Source organism: Humulus lupulus, chromosome X (genome assembly GCF_963169125.1).
Source record: "Humulus lupulus chromosome X, drHumLupu1.1, whole genome shotgun sequence".
NCBI classification, from domain to species: Eukaryota; Viridiplantae; Streptophyta; class Magnoliopsida; order Rosales; family Cannabaceae; genus Humulus; species Humulus lupulus.
The window spans coordinates 263,812,551-263,838,423 of NC_084802.1; the positions used below are offsets into that span (position 1 = coordinate 263,812,551).

The 25,873-nt window shown below is 46.8% G+C and overlaps 1 protein-coding gene across 1 annotated transcript; it reads left to right on the forward strand.

Moving 5' to 3' along the window:
- The first annotated feature begins 1,798 nt into the window (after positions 1 to 1,798).
- Positions 1,799 to 3,115, forward strand: LOC133806947 (uncharacterized). Its single transcript, XM_062245041.1, has one exon. It carries the CDS (start codon positions 1,799 to 1,801, stop codon positions 3,113 to 3,115), a length of 1,317 nt encoding a protein of 438 aa, XP_062101025.1.
- Positions 3,116 to 25,873: the final 22,758 nt, after the last annotated feature.

The window sequence follows — 25,873 nt, forward strand, 5'->3', positions numbered from 1 at the left end:
CGCCATCATGGGGAGAAATTGGATCCACAGAATGCAGGGGGTGGTCTCAACTTTGCATTAGATGATGCGGTGCCACTCACCCAACGGACGCTACACCATCGACATAAAGGGATGTCAGAAGCAGGCCAATAAGTGCTTCCTTACCCTGAAAGAAATAAACAATTCTGGCACCTCCCCCCTTGATTGCAATCCTGACAAATAACAATCACAGCACGACCTACCAGCATGCCTCAAAGGCATCGAATTAGAGGAAGATCAAGAAAAACCCTAGAACACCCTCGATGACCTAGAGAAAATCTGTCTAGATGATGCTGACCCATCTAAAATAGTGCTGGTAAGTACCAAACTTTCTGAAAAAGAAAAACAGACCCTAATCCACTTCCTCAAAATGAGAGTTAGAACCTTCGTCTGGTCTCCGCACGACATACCCGGAATAGACTCCTCCATCATGAGTCACAGCCTCAATATATCAAATAGCTTCCCACCCATCAAGTAGGGGCAGAGGAGGTTCGCTCCTGAAGTCAACCATGTCATCCAAGAAGAGGTACAACGACTTCTGAGCACAGGAGTAATCGAAGAGTGCCTATATCCCAGTTGGCTAGCCAACTCTATGGTGGTCCCAAAGAAGAACGAGAAAAAGAGAGTATGCATAGACTACACCAACCTAAATAAAGCATGTCCTAAGGATAGCTACCCCCTACCAAAGATTGATCAGATGATAGATGCCACAGTAGGGTTTGAAAGAGTGAGCTTTCTCGATGCCTACTCCAGATACAATTAGATCCCAATGAAATCAGAAGATTGGATCCATACAACTTTCTTAACAGAAGGTGGATTGTATTGCTACAAAGTTATGCCCTTCGGGCTAAAGAATGCAGGAGCAATGTACCAGAGGCTGATGCACAAGCTGTTCTCCTCATTGCTTGGGAGAAACACGGAGATCTATATTGATGACATGGTCGTCAAATCTCAACAAAGTTCTCCACATGTGGACGATTTGACCGAATGCTTCGACATCCTCAACACTTATAAAATGAAATTGAACCCTTCTAAATATGCCTTTGGGGTGTCCTCTAGACAGTTCTTAGGATATGTGGTCAGTTAGAGAGGCACCGAGGCCAACCTAACCCAGATTGCATCACTCTTAGAGGTCAAAGAACCTAGAACCATCCAGGACATCCAGGCTCTGATAGGCAAAATTGTAGCGTTAAGCCGGTTCATATCGTGGATGTACGATCGTTGCCAGCCCTTCCTGCAATGCATAAAGAAATCTGCCAACACCACCTTGGGAACAGAACAAAACAAAGCGCTAGAAGAGTTGAAAGCTTATCTGAGCTCTCCTCCTATACTGAGCTCTTCCATCGCCAACGAAGATTTGTTCTTGTACCTATCTGTCTCACGCTTTGCTGTGAGTTCTGTGCTCTTTCGAGAAGACGCTAGTCGACAGAGGCTAGTGTTCTATTGCAGCAAGATGCTACTAGACGCTGAAACTCGCTACAGCATGATGGAAAAATTGGCGCTCGCACTCATCACAGTGAAGAAGAAGATACGACAATATTTTGAAAGCCACACCATCATTGTATAAATGGACTATCCACTGAAGCAAGTGTTGAGTAAACCCGATCTCTCTGGTAGATTATCCAAATGGGCAATTGAGCTTGGGACGTATGATGTACGGCTCTTGCCATGAAAAGCAAAAAAAGGACAAGTACTTGCTGAATTCCTTGTCGAAATACAATCCTTTACCCCAGACACCTTGCCCGAATTGCTGGAATCAGAAGATGAATGGGTATGGACAATGCATATGGACGGGGCGTCCAATTCCCAAGGAGCCGGTATTGGCATCATATTAGAAGCCCCCTCAGGACTCAAAATTGAGGAAGCCATTCATTTAGAACAATTCGCAACAAATAATGAAGCAGAGTATGAGGCTCTGATCTATGGCATAGAGCTAGCACGAGACATAGGCATTAAACATCTGAGCATCAGAGGAGATTCACATCTCATGATAGAACAGGTGGCCGGGAATTTCGATACCAAGGCACCCCATCTGGCTAGCCTACTACAAAAAGTAACTGACTTACGGTCACATTTCCACCAGTTTGAACTCGTACAAGTACTGAGGGAACAAAATCAGAAGGCTGATGCCCTCGCCAAATTAGCCTCTGGAGGGGAATGTATGCGGCAATCCTCCATATCCACAAGCCAATCACCCAAAGCACTAGAAGTTTTCTCAACCTCATTAGAGCCTGAGTGTTGGATTGATCCAATGATTCGATACTTATCCACATCTGAACTGCCCACTCGTCCGAAAGACACAAAGCTTTTGCGCCTTCGAGCACAACGCTATTCCATAATCCGTGGAACGCTATACTGTAAATCCTTCGATGGCCCCTATCTTCGGTATTTGCGTTCATCAGAAGCTAAAATATTGTTAGAAGAGATACACAAGGGAGCGTGTGGGAATCACACTGGGGGTCGAAGTTTGGCACACAAAGCACTTACAGCAGGGTACTACTGGCCGTACATGATGACAGAAGCACGTGACTATGCCAAAAAATGCGACAAATGCCAACGATTTGCACCCACCATCCATCAACTCGCTCAAACTTTACACTCAATCATCGCACCTTGGCCTTTTGCAAAGTGGGGTATGGATGTGGTAGGTGAGCTACCTAAAGCTGCTGGAGGAAAACGGTATGCTCTGGTAGCCACCGATTACTTCACTAAGTGGGTTGTGGCAGAAGCATACGTCACGGTTACAAACATAGACACCACAACCTTCATATGGAAGCACATCATCTATCAATTTGGGATACCATGGGAGATAGTCGTTGACAACGGAACCCCATTCCAAAATGCCAAAGTGCAAGAGTTGTGTGACACATACAAGATCAAATTGAGTTTTACCTCTGTCACTTACCCACAAGGCAATGGCCAAGCAGAAGCTTCCAAAAAATTCATTTTCGCCAACATTAAGAAAACTTGGAAGATAAAAAAGGAGCCTGGGCAGAAGAACTACCAAAGGTGTTATGGGCCTATAGGACAACAAAAAGGTCATCTACGGGTGAATCTCCCTACGCCATGGTATATGGAACAAAAGCTATCATCTTGACAGAGGTGGGCCTACCTACACTTCGAACAGAGATCGCTTCTGATCAAACCACAAACAACATTCAACTGATGCACAACCTTGACCTTCTGGAAGAGGTGCGAACAATAGCACAATTAAGACAAGAAAATTATCAAAAGGTTGCAAAACGCTACTACAACAAAAGAGTTCACTCACGTACATTCTAGAAGGGCGATTGGGTTCTGTACAAGGCCTCTGGCAATAGAAAGAAGCTAGAACCAAACTGGGAAGGGCCTTGCGAAATCATAGAAGTATTAGGCAGAGGGTCTTATACTCTTAAGAATGTACGTAGTGGGAAAATTGTACCTCGTACTTGGAATTCAATGTCTTTGAAACAATATTATTGTTAATAGTTGTACTGTACAATTCGAAAGTAATGCAACAACTTTCCTTTTTCACATTATTTTGGGTATCTCTTACACGCTTAGTTTTTGCTGACACGATTTTGCATAAGGATTCCTTACTTTAATAACATAACGACGACAATCGTGTAACAACTGTCACTTCACTCGAAAAGATCCTATCAAACGTATTTTTTAATATATCCTTACCTACCCATATGAGAAGCAACATTATTCACATGCACTTAAAACCACCTACCACTCTAGCTATAAATAAGTGACTATCTGAACATTTGTGGTTATCAGTTTACCATCCTTTTAAACGTCCTACCACAATACCACATAAACCTTTGGCCCCAATACAGCCATTTTCCACACCTAAGTATTTCTTTACACCTAAGACAACGTTTACCAGCAAACGAAAAATGATGCATGATAAGATGCAACATCTCGCCTCACACACAAACCCGATCGGAACAGGGCAGAACCTCAATGGATCGTGGCAGCAAGGCCACTACACGTAATCTGCATACACAGTCCTGTTGCCTCTGCCATTACACTCGATATTATGCCCAAAAGCATTCTAATTTGACTTGACTAAGCTTACGGGGAGCTAAGGCCAGCCATTTTCCAGTCTAATCTGGCCTAACTATGCGAATTGGGCTGTCCACCCAGGGTACACTACATCACCTACCCTGTCCTCTTACCTAAGTAAGAGGAGCTTCCCCCCCACCCCTCGCAGTTTACTCTGCCCTGACTACTGCAGCAGAACCATCAGCTACCACACTTTGGGTTCGAATCCAGTACACACTAACTGGTTTGGCAATCCAAGGCTGGGAGGAACTTTCCCCGCAGTCGCACCCACATCCTGTACAACAGGTGCCTCTATCGGAGTACGAGCCTACCCAAGCAAGCCTTCTCACATACTCCTCAGTATGGGTGCACTGGAAAGATGTCTGCCTCATGCTCTACCTTCCTTGACTCTGCCTCGACGCCCAACCCCGCATGCTGTCTTCTGTGTCCGGGCTAAACCACCTCGCCCCCTCTGGAAAATGGTAAAGCATCAGCCATGCTTTTTCATACACCCGAGGGGCCAATCCCATTCCAATGAGACACCAACATGACTCTCTAAACGTAAGAAAGTTTAACACGAAACAATAACGTGGGCTTCACAAAGTACAACACTCTCAGTGCTACAATCCGTTTCGACAGATGTTAAGCACGGGCATACCTATATACTCGACTCTTTTAATGATCAACGCACGAAAATGATGTAAAATTTGCAGTTCATGCAATCAGAAGACCACAGATAATCAAAAATGGCAATTGATCAGAAGCTATTATTTATAAATTATGTTACATTAATAACGATTTCAGTTACATATAACATATTGCTTTATCTACTATGTACAAGTATTCTCTTGGTAATATCTAATCCCATTCAATACGACACATGTACTCTACCATCGCACTCTCTAGCTTCGGATGGCCCAATCCATAGCGCTCACACGATATGTATACGGAATACCACTTCTTATTAATTCCTCCAGCGCCCACGTTGAGTATAACCACTGTGGGTTATCGAAGATTCGCCTAAAAAAAAGGCACCTTCATCCACTCACGATGCTCACCTGCAACAACAATATCATCAGCACCAACCAAACACCACAACACTAAGCTAAATTTCTCACACAACACTTAACTGGGCATTCTCTCCCACCATCTGTACAGGCTTTACTGTATCTCACACGCAATGGCCTAAAGGGTCTATGAAGCCTCTTATCCGAATACACCATCTGACTCTCACCTGCTGCAATACCTTCAATTAAGTACAGAACAGAGAAAAGCACATCCACTAACACACCAGACAACCAACGTGAACAAAACTCAACTTGTATTGATAATTTGTACCATTACATCTACAATTGTGTACATATTAACGGCCAAAAAGACCAAAGAATGCATATACAAGCATCAATACAAAATAGAAAATAACAAAAGCAAAAAGAAGAGATAATGTGTCGTTCATTCTATGGCACCTCTTTCGCCATCTGGACTGACTTCTGCAACTGAAGCAAGTTCTGTCACCTTCTGTTCAGAAGTCTCAGCCATGCCACCTTCTTCTACTACTTCTCCATTAGCATTGTAAATCGCCCTAGCTCATCGCCTTTCAACTTCAACTTCTCCAGATGATGCGCTGGGTAGGTGATCTGTAGATCCCCGAGCTCATTCAGATACTCATCGACATTGTAATCTTCAACTTTCACGTTGATGCTTTTACAGTACATCTCGAGCTTAGCCCATTTCTCCTCCGGGGTCTGCTTTTTATTACGCAGTGCCAGATCAAGGTATTTCGCAGTGTCCACCTCAGCCATCCTCACAAACTTCCGTTCGATGATCTCACGATCTCGAATATGCTGCCTCGTGGCTTCCACTGCCACCTCTTCTGCCCTCTGCAAAATAAATCAATCTTGTCATCAACACATGCAACATATTACTCCACCATCTTACCAATACATCAATGAATACAGGAAGAATACATACCTCAACCATCTCCTTCAATTGCCTCTCAGTTTTTAAAACCACCTCCTATTTTTACTTACACCTCTTCTCTAACTGGAGTTCCACCTCCAGCTTCTGCTTCATGGCGTCTGCAATGCTCATTTCCATCATCTTTGACTTTCATTGCAACTCTTTCTTTTCTTTCTCCAATATCTCTTTATCTGTCTGCAACGACACTACATCCTCTTGTAGGTCATTTATCATGCTGTCGAGCTTTTCCATCCGGGCTTCGTGATGAATGCAGACTTGGTTCTTCTCCATCCATTTATTGGTCATCCCCAATAGATCAACTTTCAGTCTGTCTCGTTCCACCTCGACTTCGACAGTACCTACTAGCTTCTCCTCTGTGGCAGCAACCTTCTCTTTAGCCTCTACCAGCTGCGTTTCTAACTTCTTGATGGCTTCCACAAGCACATTTTGGTTTTCTTCGGCCATCTTTCTCCCTACCCGCTCCTCTTCAAGCTTAACCACCTGCTCCGCTAGCTTAGAGTTGTTCTGCACAGCCGCTGCGTACTCCCGTCTCGCAGCAGAAGCACATACGTAGCTCTAGAAAACATCAATTACACTTATCACCAATCACACTACATACGTATCATACGATACTCACTCTATTCTATAATAACAAATCGTGCTAGTTTTCAACCAACTTACCATCCATATATGGTCTGACACTTGTTGTAGCAAGTCCCCTTGCCCACTCAGCAACCCAATAGCTTCTGCAGGAAGATGAGGTCTGCTTATGCGTAGCATCTCCTCCATCACCTCTATAGACGCAGAAGGTCCATATTCAGGCACATCTCCCACTCTGTCATTTGCTTCTCTCCCTGGTAATGCAGCAACAGAAGCAACGAGGGCAATCGGCTCCCCACCTTCTGATAACGTTGACACCATAACACTGTCAGATGTTAACGCGATTGTTCCCACTCCAGAAAGATATGGCATGGTAGGGCGTACAAGCAACCCATCTCCAACGTCTTCGCCCAAGTCACTCGGCAAATACACTGGCGTCTGCACTACAGAGGACATTAGTTGCTCCAGAAAAGCACTAGGATACTCAAAAGTACTTGTACCCTTTGGCGATACAACGATGACCTCTCCTGGGTGGGAGTCAAAAGCCATAGTTGATGTTGCGAAAACGTCAACACTTAAAGTATGAACACCTGTGACTTCGGCAGTCCCCGATTTTTGACATACGGGGAGAGTCTCAGAAGTGACGGTCAGACCTACCTCAACTTACTGAGAAGGATTGTTCACGGATTCAAAACCCCCTCTGAAGGCATCCTCCAAAAGTTGGTTCTTACGGGAGGCAGAAGTAGGGCGTCTCCCCTCTGATCCATGCTTACGGCCAGCATCAGAATCCCCAGCTAAAGCAGAAGCAGAGGGTAACGCCTCTGACGACTTCATGCAGATGCTAGGAGACTTCGCCTCGACTGGTGGACCACATTACACTCCATCTACAACCGCCGCTTCTGATGGATTGGCCAATGTAGAAGGTACAGCCGCAGCGTGCGCCACCCCTTCTAGACCTGCCTTAAAGAAGGATCCAACTGCATGTGAAGAAGAAGATGATGCAGGTAAAGAGCCAACGGGGACAGACCCTCGAGGCTTCTTGCACAACGATAGAGCCTGCCCGGTTGGTAACTTCCCTGGAGTAAGCTTGGGGATCGCTAGAGGAGAACCCTTAGCAGCAGAAGAAAATCCCCTTGGGATCTGAAGCTTGGACGACATACACTTCCCATCATCCGAATCTTCATCAGAGGACTCCTCGCGCGTCTTCCTCTTCCCTAAGGCATCCTTTGGCAGAGGCACCTGTTGAAGAGGTTGGATTTGGAGGGCGTTAGAAGGCGTAGAGGATCGCCCATGTATACAAGAAGATTTGCGTGCCAAAGCAGACTTACCAGGAGATGATTCTGCAGCAGGAGCTGAGCCAGAGCCCTCTTTCTTTTTATTTTCTGGGATCCCTAGGTGCTTGGCACATGCAACAAAGGTCTCAGAGCACGCCCTTTCACACTCGGTCTTCGATAGCGACAGAGTTGAAGAAGCAGGAGGAGACTTCTTCAAAAAAGCTCCCAGCTGCTTCGCGCATGTAGCTGTAATTTTTCCTAAGGACATGTCGCCCTTCTGCGACCTGACCCCCATGGCCCCAGGATCGACTCAATCCATGAAGCAGAGCCGGGTCATAATTTGCATACAGTAGGGGTTCATCACACCTCTGATGCTAATGGTGTTTTCCTTGGACTCGTGCAGAAGCCTCTTCTCTATCAGCAGGCTCTATCGTTCAGGACTCATGTTAACCTGAGGCCATGAGAAATCTGGTACGAGGAAATAAAGCAGTAACAAAATAAAAGCATGACTCACCTTTTATGAACACCCTGGCCAAAGGAAAATTTTCTTGAGGCAGAAATTCAGGATACCACGCTTCACCAACGACGAAGAAGTATTTATCCCAATTTTGGTGGGAGCCGTCAAAATCAGTAAAGATTGTTCAATCCTTTTTAGGAGAAAGATAGAAGGTCTTCCAGGGTTTACCCTCTATTGCCTTGTTAGTCAACTTAGTGAAGCATGCGTATATGTCATCTGATTGAATGTCGACATTCCTGAGAGTTCCTATCATCTGAGCGCCAACTATGGATTGGATAGTGTTCGGAAGAAATTGAAGAATGTGAGCTCCAGAGTTTGAAATTACTTGCACCAACAGAGCAGGGTGAGGGAAACTAAACCACTCAATGTGTCTCAGACTCATAGCAATCTCAGTGGGCTTGACTACATCCTTGAATCGCCATTTCCGTATGTTATCCAAAAAACTGGCATAGAGGACGTGGCAAGTGATTCCTGGACACGTGGCTGACACTTGGAGGAACTCTGCTAGGATATCGACCAGAAGGCACATTATAAGCAATAGGCGGCCTAGTCTTACCTGCGACCAGTCTGGTCGATGGTTCTGCATACTTCATGATGTTTCTATAAAGATCTTTGTAAATCCTGAAATTGACTCCCACAATCTCCTGAGTATCCGATTATTTAGGAGAGAATATATGTAACAAATTCATGTAATCCCCCTTGAGCCTATAAATAGAGAAAGATAGCTCAAGGAAGGGGCTTTTGGCTTTCGAATTATTTGAGACTAGAGTAATTCTATCTGAGATATTGTATTGTTCTTCAGAGGTTAGTGAAACTCATTGAACCCTAGTTCTTTGATCACTCCTTTGACTCTCATATCAATAACAATCTAAGTGGACGTAGGTTATTACCAAATTCTGGGGCCGAACCACTATAAAATATCGTGTTCTTATTATTTTCGTCATCACGTTCTTTTCAACGCATTCATCCACGTCAAGCATATTTTGACTCCGCGTCAGTTGACCAAAATCAGGGTCAACATTCTGGTGCTTTCATTGAGAGCTTGATATATCACCTTTGAAAAAACCAATGGTGAAAACTGCAAGGAAAACTGGACAGGCGGCCGCCGCTGCACCATCAAATCCTCCTCCTCCTCCTCCTCCTCCTGCAAGCGTGGCTAAGGATGAGCCACATTTGGACTTTGAGGAAGAAGAAATGGATGACGTGACGCTAAAGAGTACTCTGGGGGCGTTGCATGAAGAGCTGGCCAGTCTGAGGGCCAATCAAGAAAGTACTACTGAAATCATGGCGTGGCAGTAGCAAGAGATTGAACAGCAGCGCGCGGAGTTAAGCGAAAGGCAGGCGGAGATGGACCGACGCCAGAGCGAAGCCATGGCAGCCCTCGAGGCAGCCTTGCAATTGGCTAGGAATCAGGCCGCACCTGTCTCGCAGCCTGATCAACCTGTGAATGGGCCACCCCACAGGGGTCCCAATCCTAGCCCGCCTATCCAACCCTCGAGCCCGCAAAGGCTTGAGCAGCCTCAGGTGCCTCATGACGATGTCCCACAGGACCCTGAGGCACAGCCTCCATCCCAAGCTGGTCGCGGCAATCCCCCGCATCAGAGGCAGAATAGGACCGAGCATCAGCCTCGTAGTCCTAGACGCCATAAGGGCGACGAGCTGAACCTTCCGAACAGGGGTCAGAATCCTCCTGGCAACAGGAGGAACTCAGAGTTAGGCTTTGCGGTCCGGGGTCCCCCACAGCATGATAATGCACGAGGACACAATGACCAGCGCAGGCCACCCTCTAACGCTCGGGACACTTCAGCCCGAGATGGAAATCGAGGGAACAGTCGATCCCACCATAGCCAATCAAGATTCAGAGATGGCCATGGGTATAATGAAGCCGACTCAGGCAAAGGAAATGCCAGTCGGAGGAATGAAGAAAGAGGTGGAGGCAGGAGCCAGATACCTCAAGATGACCAACCCAATAGACGGGATGCTGGGGGGTAGCCCAGGCAAAATAATGTCTTCAACCGGCTCGGAACTAGCGAGCAACGGAGAAGAGATGAGGACTTGAGAGATGTACTCAACGATCACCGCGAGCGACATGGCGAGAACATCCCCCCAGCGACAGAGGCCACGACGATTCCTGTCGCTGTGCAAGCCCAGATAGATGCCCTCAACCAGGCGGTACAACAGCTGGTCGGGGGAAGAACATCTCATATCGACCACGACAGGAGGAAAGGCACTCCTTTCGTCCAGAGGATAGCTATGGCCGAGACTCCTAGCAAATTTAAAATGCCTACGCTTTCGAACTTTGATGGGTACAGTGACTCAGTATCTCACGTCAATAAGTTTAAGATACAAATGGACATTCAGAAAGTGTCCGAAGATGCTCAGTGCAAGATCTTCCCTGCAACACTTTTTGATGCTGCACAGGAGTGGTTTTTTAAGTTCCCTCCTGCAAGCATAGTTTCTTGGGAGATGTTCGTAAGGGAGTTTTACGGACAGTTCTACGCAGGTCGATTGCATCCGACCGAGGCAAACCAGCTGGTTGAAATTCGCCAGCAGGATGGAGAATCGTTGAAGGACTACATCCAGCGCTTTATGTGAGTAGCAGCTGGAGCAAAAACAGTGGGGGATGAAGGCAAAATGATGGCCATAACCGCAGGGGTTAGGCATCGCACCCCTCTCTGGAAAAGCCTCCGAAAAGAAGGGGTTAGAACTACCTAGGAATTCTTGGATCGGGCTGATCGTTACATCAAACTTTAAGATGCCATCGCCAACGATGGAAAGCCTCCAGGTAAGGATAAGAAGGCTGCCGAGTCCGCCAAAGCCGCCAATGGGTCTAAGCCTAACGGCAACGGCAATGGGCACGACAACGGCAATGGCAAGAATGGTGGAAAACGGCCACACAATGAGCCTTCCACCTCTGACAATAAATGAGCCAAGGGTAACCGTTATGAACCTCAGTTCACTAACTACACTGCCCTAGTTGAGTCTCGGGGAGAGGTTTATCAGGCCATGAATTCCAGTGTGCCTTATAAGAAGCCTGCCCCCATTCGAAAAGATATTTTGAAAAGAGACACTTCCAAGTTCTGTCGTTATCATAACGACTACGGACATGACACCAACGAATGTGTTATCCAAAAAATTAGCATTGATGACGTGCCAAGTGATCCCAGGACACGTGGCTGACACCTGGAAACGTTCTGCTAGAGTATCGACCAGGAGACACATTAGAAGCAGTGCAGCCCAGTCTTACCTGCGACCAGTCTGGTCGATAGTTCCGCATACAAAGCAACATTTATGGGAAGATCTTTGTGAATCCTGAATTTATCTCACACAATCTCCTGGATACCCGATTATTCAGGAGAGAATATCTGTAACAATCTTTTGTAATCCCCCTTGAGCCTATAAATAGCAAAAGATAGCTCAAGGAAGGGACTTTTGGCTTTTGAATCATTAGAGACTATAGTAATTCTCCTAGAAATATTGTATTGTTCTTCAGAGGTAAGTGAAACTCATTGAACCCTTGTTCTTTAATCACTCCTTTGATTCTTAGATCAATATCAGTCTAAGTGGACGTAGGTCATTACCAAATCTTGGGGCCGAACCACTATAAAATACTGTGTCTTATTTACTTTTGTCATTACATTTTTCTCTACGCATTCATTCATATCAAGCATATTCTGACTCCGTGTTAGTTGGCCAAATCGTGGGTCAACATTCTGGTGCTTTCATTGAGAGCTTGGTTTATCGTTGTTGAGAAAACTAATGGCGAAAGCTGGAAAGAAAACTGGACAGGCCGCCGCCGCTGCACCGTCGAACCCGCCGCCTCCTCCTCCTCCGCAAGCGTGGCGGAAGATGAGCCACATCTGGACTTTGAGGAGGAAGAGATGGATGATGCAACGCTAAAGAGTACCCTTGGCGCATTGCAGGAAGAGCTGGCTAGTCTGAGAGCCAGTCAGGAGACTGCCGCTGAAGTTATGGCGCGGCAGCAGCAAGAGATTGAACGGCAGCGCGTGAAATTGAGTGAAAGGCAGGCGGAGGTGGACCACCGCCAGAGCGAAGCCATGGCAGCCCTCGAGGCAGCCTTGCAACTGGCTAGAAATCAGGCTACACCTGATTCGCAGCCTGACCAACCTGCTAATGGGCCACCTCAGAGGGGTCCCAATCCTAGCCCACCGATCCAGCCTTCAAGTCCGCAGAGGCCCGAGCAGCCTCAGATGCCTCATGAAGATGTCCCACTGGATCTTGAGGAGCAGCCACCATCCCAAGCTGCTTGGGGTAACCCCCCGCAACAGAGGCAGAATAGGGCCGATGTAACGACCCAAATTCATTATTAAGGCTTAAGGGCCTTGAGTAGTGTGCCTGGAGGGCATAATGGGATTCTGTGTGTGACTTTAATGAGTTTAATGCATGATTATGATTTAATGCACATTATATGACTATTTGATTATTTGTGATGCATGACTATGTGAATTAGTACAACTTGGTATCAGAGCGAGCCAAGGTTTATTGGTTCTGGAGATTGACCGAACATGTACGCACGCTGCCATTGAAGAGCTTGACTCAGGGTTGATTGGTATGGTCGATTGATATATACATGAATATGTGTTTAATGCTTTGTGTGCCTGCCTAGATTGTTATGAGCATGATGAGTGAAATAACATATGCATGATGTCAGGGCAGGCCCGTTGTGTGATGTATGATATCTATATGTCTTGTTGGATTGTTGATTTTGGTTGTTGTTGAGATTGAGAGGTGGAAAATGGACCTTGTTATCATGCCTGATGAGCGGTGTCACTGATTGCAGGCATTTGGTTGTAATGCCTCATCAATCATCGAGACTCTGCGGCATTCGGGCCGAAGATGACAACCAGGGTCAGGACCCTCCACCTGCTCCTCAGAACTGGCAGCAGATTTTAGCCGAAATGGAGGCTAGGTTGAAGAGAACAGAGGAAGAGCTTAGGCAGTTGAGGCAACCAGCTCCTCCACCAGCCACTGGGTTACCACTACAGCCGAGTGTGGTACCAGCTCCGGTTCAACCTATGACTGAGAACAAGTTGGAACCTCTGTATGAAAGATTCAGAAAACAACAACCTCCTACCTTTGAGGGCGGAGCAGACCCACTGCATGCTGAGCAGTGGATGAGTACGATTTCTGTAATCTTGGACTTCATGAGAGTTGAAGGAAAGGATAGGGTTGATTGTGCCAGTTTTATGCTTAAAAATGATGCAAGAATATGGTGGGATGTGGTAAGGCAGCAAAGGGATACTGCAGCTATGACTTGGGAAGAGTACAAGAGCATTTTTAACGAGAAGTACTACAGCGTGGCAGTTCGAGCAGCGAAAGCTGATGAGTTTGTCAACCTGACGCAGAACAGGTTATCCGTCACCGAGTACACCCTGGTATTTGACCGATTGGCGAAGTTTGCGCCAGAGGTAGTGCCGACTGATGCGGCCAGAAGGGACAGGTTTATACAGGGATTGAACGTAATGATCGCCCACGATGTGAGTATTACACTGGCTCCAGAGACTACATATGCGCAAGTGGTAGACAAGGCCCTCACTACTGAGAGGGCTGAGGATCAAATCTGGAAAGATAGCGCTACTAGGCGCGATACCAGGAGGGTAGTGCCTTCTTCTTCTGGGCCTAGTCGGGGCAGCGGCCCCAGTGAGCAGAAGAGGAGAGCACCAGATTCATTTTCTCCTTATGGTTCTGATAGGAGGGTTCGCGGTTCGATGGGTGGCCGCCAGGGCGGAAATGACAGCTGGAGGAACTTTCCGATGTGTCCTCGATGCAGGCGACGGCATCAGGGCGAGTGCCGGACCAGGGCATGATTTGTATGTGGGAGCACCAGTCACTTGAAGAAAGATTGCCCGCAGGCTAAGAAGGAGGAGCCAAGGCAGGGAGACAGCCTCGCTCCTACTAGGGTTTTCACTTTGACTCAGACTGAGGCAGAGGCCAGTCCCTCAGTGGTCACAGGTCAGATTCTTAGCGCTGGATCCTTGTTTACTGCATTGATTGATTCTGGTGCTACGCACTCATTTGTTTCTGCTAGGGTGATTGATCAGCTTTGTAGACCTAGTATTTTGTATGCTAGGGGTTTTCAAACTTTATTGCCTACAGGAGAACTGGTAGTCTCTAGGAGGTGGGTTAGAGCATTACCAGTAGTTATAGACGGTAGAGAATTGTTTGTTGACCTGGTTGAACTAGATATGGACGATTTTGATATAATACTAGGAATGGATTGGCTAAAGCGGTATGGAGCAACAATTGACTGTAAACGACGAATGGTGACCTTTGAACCAGAAGGCGAGGCACCCTTTGTGTTTGTGGGAACGGTGAGTGGACTGCGGGTGCCTACGATCTCAGCACTAAAGGCTAGAGACCTAATGCAGGAGGGTTGCATAGGATTCCTAGCGAGCATTGTAGATTCCTCCAAGGTGACGGCAGTGGGACCGAATGAAACCAAAGTGGTCTGTGAGTTTCCAGACTTGTTTCCAGCAAACCTGCCGGGATTGCCACCACATCGGGAGATTGAGTTCGTCATAAAGTTGGTTCCGGGAGCAGAGCCAGTGTCCAAGGCACCCTACAGAATGGCTCCGACAGAATTAAAGGAATTGAAGATTCAGTTGCAGGAACTACTGGATTTGGGGTTTGTCAGACCGAGTTTCTCTCCATGGGGTGCTCCAGTATTATTTGTTAAGAAAAAGGATGGATCGCTCCGGATGTGCATTGACTACAGGGAGTTGAATAAGTTGACCATCAAGAACAAGTACCCATTGCCTAGGATCGACGATTTATTCGATCAGCTTCAAGGGAGTACAGTGTTTTCGAAGATTGATCTCCTATCAGGCTACTATCAGTTGAGGATCAAAGAAGAGGACGTACCAAAGACTGCTTTTCGGACACGGTATGGGCATTATGAATTTCTGGTTATGTCCTTTGGATTAACCAATGCCCCAGCGGCATTTATGGATTTGATGAATAGAATTTTCAAAGATTATCTGGATAAGTTCGTGATTGTATTTATTGATGATATCCTAGTATACTCCCAGTCAGAGACAGAGAATGAGCATCATCTGCGCCTGGTGTTGTAGCGGTTAAGAGAGCATAGGTTATATGCTAAGTTTAGCAAATGCGAGTTCTGGTTATCAAAAGTTTCATTTCTGGGCCATATTATCAGTAAGGATGGGTTACTGGTCGACCCAAGCAAGACGAAAGCAGTAAGAGATTGGCCTAGACCCAGCAACGTTCCTGAAGTTAGAAGTTTCCTTGGACTAGCAGGTTACTACCGGCGGTTTGTAGAGGGGTTCTCCAGAATTGCTACTCCATTGACAGAATTGACAAGAAAGAAGACCAAGTATGTGTGGACAGATCGATGTGAGAACAGCTTTAAAGAGTTGAAGCGGCGGTTAATTACTGCACCAGTGCTGAGCCTGCCAACGGATGATGAGAAGTTTGTGGTCTACTGTGACGCTTCTAGACAGGGTCTGGGATGCGTGTTGATGCAGGCTGGGAAAGTGATAGCGTACGCATCAAGGCAATTAAAGGAGTATGAGCAGAGATATCCCACGCATGACCTGGAGTTAGCTGCAGTGGTATTCGCACTTAAGGTTTGGAGACACTATCTGTATGGAGAGAGATGCGAGATATACACAGATCACAAAAGTCTAAAGTATTTCTTTACCCAGAAAGACTTGAATATGCGCCAAAGGCGGTGGTTAGAGCTGGTAAAGGATTACGATTGTGATATACTATACCATCCTGGGAAGGCTAATGTAGTGGCTGATGCATTGAGCCGGAGGGGCCCAGGACAATTGTATAGTTCGAGGCAGATATCTGACAGACTAGCCGGAGAGATGACCAGAGCAGGTATAGAGTTAGTGGTTGGTGGGTTAGCCAACATTACTCTCCAGTCAACGCTCCTTGAGAGGATTAAGGAAGCACAGGGAAGGGACCCCCAGTTAGTTGAACGTAGAGAGAATGTCCTAACTGGAGCAGCTAAGGACTTCTCTATTTCTGAGATGGGTTTGTTGAGGTACAAGGGACGGATTTGTGTTCTGATTGATCCAGACATTCAGCGAGAGATTCTGGACGAGTCTCATACCACTCCCTACTCTTTGCACCCAGGTTCTACGAAGATGTACCATGACCTGAAGGATTTGTATTGGTGGTCAGGCATGAAGAGGGACGTGGTGGACTATGTGGCTAGATGCTTAACCTGTCAGCAGATTAAGGCTGAACATCAGAGGCCAGCAGGATTATTACAACCTCTAGGAATTCCCAAGTGGAAATGGGAAGATATCGCCATGGACTTTGTGGTTGGATTGCCGAAGACCGTGGGTCAGCATGACTCGGTGTGGGTGATTGTGGATAGGTATACTAAGTCCGCCCACTTCTTACCTGTGAAGACAACTTATACTGTTGAGCAGTATGCAGAGCTTTATGTGAAGGAGATTGTTCGACTTCATGGGGCTCCGAGGTCGATAGTATCCGACAGAGACCCCACATTCACTTCCAAGTTTTGGAAGAGCCTACATAAGGCAATGGGCACACAGCTTCGGTTTAGTACTGCTTATCATCCTCAGACGGATGGACAGTCTGAGAGGACAATACAGATACTGGAGGACATGTTACGAGCTTATGTGTTGGATTTCAGGGGATCTTGGAGTAGGTATCTCCCCCTGATTGAATTCCCGTACAATAATAGTTATCAGGCGACTATCGGAGTGGCTCCGTATGAGATGTTGTATGGGAGGAAGTGCAGATCACCGATTCACTGGGATGAGGTAGGTGAGCGGAGGTATTTAGGTCCTGAGATGGTTCAGAGGACCAATGAGGCACTTGAGAAAATTAGAGCTCGTATGCTCGCCTCCCAGAGTCGCCAGAAGAGTTATTCAGATCAGAGACGCAGGAGTGTGGAATTTCAGGTTGGTGACCATGTATTCCTCAGGGTTTCACCCCTGAGAGGAGTAAAACGATTCGGTGTTCGGGGCAAGCTAAGTCCCAGGTTTGTTGGCCCCTTTGAGGTTCTGGAACGAGTTGGAGAGGTGGCTTACAGGTTAGCAATGCCTCCAGCTCTATCAGGGGTTCACGACGTGTTTCATGTATCCATGCTTCGGAAGTATGTATCGGATACTACTCATGTGTTGAGCTTTGAGAACTTGGAGTTGGATCGGGATTTATCATACGAAGAAAAGCCTGTTCAGATCCTTGATAGAAAGGACAAAGTCTTGAGGAACAAGACCATTGCCTTGGTTAAGATATTGTGGAGGAATAGCAAGGTTGAAGAGGCGACATGGGAACTGGAGTCGGATATGCGGGAGCGGTATCCCGAGTTGTTCGGGTAAATTTCGAGGATGAAATTTTCATGAGGAGGGGATAGTTGTAACGACCCAAATTCGCTATTAAGGCTTAAGGGCCTTGAGTAGTTTGCCTGGAGGGCATAATGGGATTCTGTGTGTGACTTTAATGAGTTTAATGCATGATTATGATTTAATGCACGTTATATGACTATTTGATTATTTGTGATGCATGACTATGTGAATTAGTATGCATGTAGACCTGTTTGAGCATATTTGTAATTTGGCCATTTTGGGCATGACTGTGTTGATATCTGTGATCTATGACTCGAGACGATCCTAGAATGAGCGAGTTAGCGGAAAAGTCAAAGCGGGAATCTGTACCCGACTTGGGTTAAGCCTGGGGAGTTTAAATGAGAATTTGGAAATATATTGAGGTTAATCTTGATGATGAGGAATGTATATTTGATGATTAATCAGGTATTGGGTAGCGAGCGGGAATTATTAGGAACACTTGAGGAATTAGTGGGAATTTGGGTAATATGACTAAAATGCCCCTTTATGGACACAAAGCTTTAGAATTAGTGGGGGAGGGCATTTTGGTCTTTAGGCTTGTAAGAGATGAATTAAAGGGGGGCTTTATACTTAGTGGATCTTGTAGAAAAGAGTAGAGGCTGAAAAGAAAGAAAGAAGGAAGAGAAAAGAAAAGAGGGAAAACAGAAGGGTTTGGCTTTAAAGAACGGTTTGTGGCTCTCCTAACCAAATTCCTTCATTTTTCTTGGAGTCAAGCTCAGTGGAGAGCTAGGGTAGGCTGAGCATCAAGGATCCTAAGCTAGACTTGAGGATTGGCAAGGGGTTAGCAAGATCACATCAGAAAGTTGAGGTAAGTTCTTGGGGATTTCTGTTTTAGGGCTTGATTGGTTTGAACTGTGTTTTTGAGCTAAATGGATGGGGTTTTTGGGGAAAACAGGTCAAGGTTGTGAAGGTGCAAGCTAAGGAGGTCTAGGGTTCAATTCAAGGTCGAAATTCCACCCACGGTATGATTTCTAAGACCTTATCTTTGTTGTTTGAGTGAATTTCTGGTTTTTGGGTTCATTGTGTTAGATTTTGAGTTTTGGGTTGCTTGAGCTTGGGATTGAGTTCTTGGGATGCTTGGGATGAGTGTGTGGTGTGGATATGTGTGTTTTTGGGTTTGGAGAAGGTTTGGGCAAGTTTGGGGTTGAAATGGGAGAAGAAAATCGCAAGAAGCGATTTTTGGTTTTGGTCTGGCTGCAACTAGCGCTACAGCGCTAGTCAGGGGGTGCTGTAGCGCTAGCCCCTGTGTCTGGTGGGGTGGTTCTGCTTGTAGCGCTACAGCGCCCTCTTTAGAGCGCTGTAGCGCTGCACTGTTCACAGAGGGGATTTTTGGGCTTTTGTGAAGGGATTTTTACCTAGGGTTCGGGGCTCGATTCCGCCACTTTGTTTTGGGGATCTAGGACTCCCCGGGGGCTCGGGATTGGTCCCGAGGCTAGGTTTTGGACTCGAGGTTTGGTAATGACTTTGACTTATGGATTTTGCTTAGGTAAGCGCTAGGGCTCGAGTAGGATCGTGCTCAAGGAGTCAGGTTGATCAAGGCCATCGAATTTAAAGGTAAGAAAACCGTAACACCCGGGATTAGGGCATGGGCACACAGTGTTATTGCAGGGCATGGCCCTAGATTGTTTTACTTGCAAATGTATGACCTTGAATGAATTATTATGTGTGTGAATGATTATTTCGAAATGTATTATGCGTGCAATTATAATGAAATGAACGGCTAAGGCCGAGAGCGGCAAAGGCCGGGTACGGCCTTGGGGCCGGAAGTAACACTCAGCACATGGGATGCTATAGCCAGGGTGGGACCCAAGGGATACATGAGTTATCCTTACGGTGAGGACCGAGACCCCAGGCTTTGGTAAGGCCTCTGGGGCAGCATGGTCGTGCTTGTTTAGTCTGATGGTTTCCTGTTTATCAGTGGATTATGTCAGCTACATTATTTGCATATGTTATGTACTATTTTGGTTTTCTTGCTGGGCTTCGGCTCACGGGTGCTCTGTGTGGCAGGTAAAAGCAAGGAGTCAGTCAACCGGCCATGAGTATGGAGAGCGTGGGGGCGGCGCGTACATGTTCGGCCTGCCCGACTGCTTTGGTTGGGGACATTTTTTAAATGGCTGTATTAATCCATTCTTTTGATAGTTAACCTGGTGTAAATCTATTTTTGAGTCGTAAATATTTTGTAAACCTTATTTTGGGATCCCAGATGTTTGATACTTAACGTTTTTCAATGAAACTAAACATTTTCAAAGAGTACAGCCTTAAACTCTAGTTTATACACACTTTTGGTTTTAGAAACCACGTAGAGTAAGTCAAAAGCACAATTTTGTTGTAAACTCACTAAGTAACGGCTCTAAGGTAGTAGGGCGTTACAGCCGAGCATCAGCCTCGCAATCCTAGACGCCGTAGGGATGATGGGCCAAACCCACCAAACAGAGGTCAACACCCTCCTGGTAACAGGAGGGACTCAGAGTTAGGCTCTGCGGTCCGGGGTCCCCCACGGCATGATAGTGCACAGGGACACCACGACCAGCGCAGGCCGCCCTCTAACGCTCGGGACATTTCAGCCAGAGACGGGAATAGAGGGAACAGTCGATCCCACCATAGCCAATCAAGGTTCAGAGATGGCCACGGATATAATGAGGCCGACTCAGGCAAGGGAAATGCCAGTGAGAGAGGCGAAGAAAGAGGTAAAGGCAAGAGCCAGGTACCTCGAGATGAACAACCCAACAGACGGGACGCTGAGGGGCAGCCCAAACAAAATAATGTCTTCAACCGGCTCGGGGGTAGCGAGCAGCGGAGAAGAGATGAGGACCTAAGAGATGTACTCAACGATCGCCGTGAACGGCATGGCGAGAACATCCCCCCAGCGACAGAGGCCACAGCGATTCCTGCCGCTGTACAGGGCCAGATAGATGCCCTCAACCAGGCAGTGCAGCAGCTGGTCGGGGGAAGAACTTCTTACATCGACCACGATAGGAGGAAAGGCACTCCTTTCGTACAAAGGATAGCTAATGCCGAAACTTCCAGCAAGTTCAAAATGCCTACACTCCCAAACTTTGACGGATATGGGGACCCAGTGTCCCATGCCAACAAGTTTGAAATTCAGATGGACATTCAGAAAGTGTCCGAAGACGCTCGGTGCAGGATCTTCCCTGCAACACTTTCTGAAGCAGCGCAGGAATGGTTTTTTAAGTTCCCTCCTGCAAGCATAGTCTCCTGGGAAATGTTCGTAAGGGAGTTCTACGGACAGTTCTACGCAGGTCGTGTGCATCCGACCGAGGCAAACCAGTTGGTGGAAATTCGCCAACAGGATGGGGAGTCAGTGAAGCACTACATCCAACATTTTATGCGAGTAGCAGCTGGAGCGAAAACGGTCGGGGACGAAGGCAAAATGATGGCCATAACTGCAGGAGTTAAACGTCGTTCTCCCCTCTGGAAAAGTCTTCGAAAGGAAGGAGTGAGAACTACCCAAAATTTTTTGGACCGGGCTGATCGCTACATCAAGCTCGAAGAAGCCATTGCCGACGATGGAAAGCCCTCAGGCAAGGATAAGAAGGCTTCTGAACCCGCCAAAGCCGCCAATGGGTCCAAACCTAATGGCAACGGCAACGGCAACGGCAACGGTAACGACAATGGCAAGAATGGTGGAAAACGGCCGTATAACGAGCCTTCCACCTCCGACAACAAACGAGCCAAGGGTAATCGTTATGAACCTCGGTTCACTAACTACACTGCCCTCGTTGAGTCTCGGGGAGAGGTTTATCAGGCCATAAGTTCGAGTGTGCCCTACAAAAAACCTGGCCCCATTCGAAAGGATATTTCAAAAAGAGACACCACCAAGTTCTGTCGTTACCATAACGACTACGGACATGACACTAATGAATGCAACCAGTTGAAAGACGAAATCGAGTTCCTTATTAGACAAGGACACTTGAGAAGATACGTACGGGCCTCAGGAAATTCCCAACGAGAAGCTCCAGGTGGCAACGAGCAGGCGTCCACGCGCCAGCACTCGCCACCCTTACAGCCTGCCCCCGTGACTGGAACACTCTTAACCATCTGTGGAGGCCCGCACCTCGCGGGAAATAGCGGAAAGGCCAGAGAACGATATGCTCGGACTCTGCGCCATGAACAGGACATCGAGATGATGACTGTGGAGGACCGTGCACCAAAAAAGGCTCGGTCAGAAGAAGGAGAGATAACCTTCTCTGATGGCGACGCCCAGCATGTCAGGTTCCCACATTCCGATCCGCTGGTCGTGGACATCCAGATGGAAAACATGATGGTGAAGAGGGTACTGGTCGATACAGGAAGTTCAGTGAATATCCTGTACAAATCAACACTGGAATGCATGAAACTGTCCGTTAAGGACTTGGAACCTTGCAATCAAACGATATACGGCTTCTCTGGAGAAGGACTCGCCCCAGCCGGATTGATCAAACTCCCAGTAACGACAGGTACAGCGCCTGCAACAAGGACATTACTCGCCACTTTTGTAGTGGTCGATTGTCCTTCGGCGTACAACGCCTTTATTGGAAGGCCCATACTGGTTGATCTACGGGCCGTCATCTCTATGTGGCACCTAGCCATGAAGTTCCCAACAGATGCAGGGGTAGGACGCGTGTTGGGGAACCAAAGGGAAGCCAGGGAGTGCTACAATGCCTCAATCACAAAGGCGAAGAGTGGGACGCCGAAGAGCACTACCTCAGATAGGTTGCAGATGGCAGTTGATACACAAGCCCAATCCGGTGATGAAGTCACCAAATAGGGTGTTGCCCAAAGTGAGGATAGAGATTTAGATCCTCGCTTTGGGGATTTTGAAGAAAATTTTGGACCCGTCAAGGACCTGGAGGAGGTCCAACTCAACGAGAAAGACCCAACCAAAGTCGTAAAGGTTGGGAGAAACTTAGAGCTTACCACGAAGAACGCACTGGTGGAATTTTTGCGAAAGAACCAGGAGGTTTTCGCCTGGTCGCATAAAGACATGGTTGGGATAGATCCTGCGGTAATCAGCCATGTCCTGAATATAGACAAGACCTTTCCACCTGTGCAACAGAAAAGAAGGCTGCTCGATAAAGATAGATCAAAGGCCTTAAAAGAAGAAGTCGAAAGACTAAAGGAGAATGGGTTCATCAGGGTAGCATTTTATCCATCGTGGGTCTCCAATCCAGTGTTGGTTCCCAAGCCTAACGGCAAATGGCAAACCTGCGTGGATTTTACAGACCTCAATAAAGCCTGCCCAAAAGACTGCTTCCCACTCCCAAGGATCAACCAGCTGGTCGATGCAACCGCAGGACACGAGATCCTCTCGTTCATGGATGCATATTCAGGCTACAACCAAATTAGCATGCATCCTCCTGACGAGGATCACACCAGCTTTTGGACCGATACGGGCTTATATTGTTACAAAGTAATGCCCTTCGGACTGAAAAATGCAGGTGCGACTTACCAATGGCTAGTCAACCACATGTTTAAAGAGCAAATCGGTGTAAACATGGAGGTATATGTGGACGACATGCTGGTAAAGTCTAAGAAGGTAGAAGGACATGTGAGGGATTTACGAGAGTGCTTTGATGTGTTAAACAAGTACCAGATGAAATTAAATCCCCTCAAGTGTTCCTTTGGAGTCGGATCAGGGAAGTTTTTGGGGTTTATCGTAAATTCAAGAGGAATCGAGGCCAACCCCGACAAGATAAAAGCTCTGATCGACATGAAGTCGCCAGAAAGGATCAAAGATGTACAAATTTTAACCGAGAGGATCGCGGCCCTAAGTAGATTCATTTCGAAATCAACAGACAAGTGTGTTCCTTTTTTCAATCTACTTAGAGGAAACAAGAAGTTTGAATGGACAGGAGACTGCGAGCAAGCATTCCAGGCCTTGAAGGCTCATATGGCACAGCCTCCCATGTTATCAAAGCCGATCGAAGGAGAAACTTTGTTTATTTATCTGGCGATTACTGAAGTTACTGCCAGTGCGGTGCTAGTGCGAGATGAAGAAGGTGTACAAAAAGCAGTCTATTATGTCAGCAAGAGACTGATCGGGGCAGAATTGAGATATTCGCCAATCGAGAGGTTAGCATATTGCTTGATCCTTGCCTCTAGAAAGCTACGCCCCTACTTTCAAGCCCATCCTATTACAATTCTAACTGACCAACCCCTTCGGCAAGTCCTCCAAAAACCGGAAGCGGCTGGACGATTATTAAAGTGGGCAGTTGAACTGGGACAGTTCGATATAACTTATTCAACGCGACCAGCAGTCAAGGGACAAGTCTTGGCCGACCTTATTGCAGAGTTCACCGAACTCCCAGACAGCGAGCAGTGCGAATAGCCTGAAGCGCCCGAGCCTCAAGATAAAACTCCTTCATGGAAGCTATTCACAGATGGCTCATCCAACGAATCCCACGCTGGAGCGGGAGTGATATTGATAATGCCGGAAGGGCATCGATTTCACTGCGCCATCAGGCTCGACTTTACTGCATCAAATAATGAAGCGGAATACGAAGCACTCCTCGCTGGATTGAAAATGGCGAAGGATATGAGCATAAAGACGCTTGATATCTACAGTGATTCATAGCTGGTGGTGAATCAGGTCCTGGGAGAATACCAAGCGCGAGGCTTGAAAATGGTGGCCTACTTAAATAAAACAAAAGACTTGCTAGCCCAGTTCATGAAGTACACCCTCCAGCAAATCCCGCGAGATCAGAATTCAAACGCAGATGCCTTAGCCAAACTCGCAAGCGCAAAGGATGCTGACACCTTGAACATCGTGCCAGTAGAAAGACTGAGTAAGCCGAGCATACAAGCCACTGAATCCAGTATGGAGATTCGGATGGAGGATACGTGGATGGCGCCTTTCTTGGAGTATCTGATGAATGGTACGCTACCAACAGATAGGAACAAGGCTAGAACTCTACAAAGGCGAGCTGCTAGATACATACTGGTCGACGGTGCAATGTACCGAAGAGGATATTCAATGCCACTACTCAGGTGCGTTACACTAGAAAAAGCTAAGGAACTCATGAAAGAGGTGCATGAAGGCTTCTGCGAAGATCACGCTGGGGGGCAGAGTTTGGCAAAAAAGATCCTAAGGTAGGGCTACTTCTGGCCAACGATGAACGAGGATTCCATGGAGTTTGTACGAAGGTGCGATAAGTGTCAAAGGTTCTCGAAGATTCCACGAGCGGCTCCAAACGAGTTGAAGAAAATGCAAAGTCCGTGGCCTTTTGCAGTATGGGGGATAGATTTGATTGGATCCCTGCCTGTAACGCCCTACTTCCTTAGAGCCGTTACTAAGTGAGTTGTTTTTAAGACAAAACAGTGTGCCATGGACTCGCTAACCGAGGTTTTGAAACAAAAGTGTGACTAATTAAAAGTTAAGGCTGTAATCTTCGAAAATGCGTCATTTCATTAAAACTTCTATTATTAAACATTTGGGATCCCAAAATAAGGTTTGAAAACTAATTACATCTTGAAATAAGGTTACAGTTGAGAAATCATAAAATCATAGATTATTACAGCCATTTTCGAATAAACCCCCAACCAAAGCAGTCGGGCAGACCAAACATGTACACGTCGCTTCACGCTCTCCGTACTCATGGTTGGTTGACTCAGTCATTGCCCTTACCTGCAACACAGAGCACCCGTGAGCCGAAGCCCAGCAAGAAAACTCATGCAGAACATAACATATGCAATATATACAATTTTATCATAACAGATAATCCACAAATAAATAAGTCAACCATTTAGACTAAGCAAACACATGTATCCACCGGGCCCCGCCCTGATTACTTTCGGCCCACGGCCGCCCCGGCTTACGCCGTACTCGGCCCACGGCCGCCCTGGCTTACGCCGTACTCGGCCCTTGCCGCTCATTTCATCATAATCACACATATAGCACATTCGAAATAATCATTCACACACATCATGATTCATTTAAGGTTTAAACATTTGCACATAATACAATCTGGGGCCATGCCCTAACCTCGGGTGTTATAGTTTTCTTACCTTTCCAATCAATAGCTTAGATCACCTGACTCCTTGAGCACGATCCCACCCGAGACTTAGCGCACAACTAGGCACAAACATAGGTCAAAGTCAACACCGAA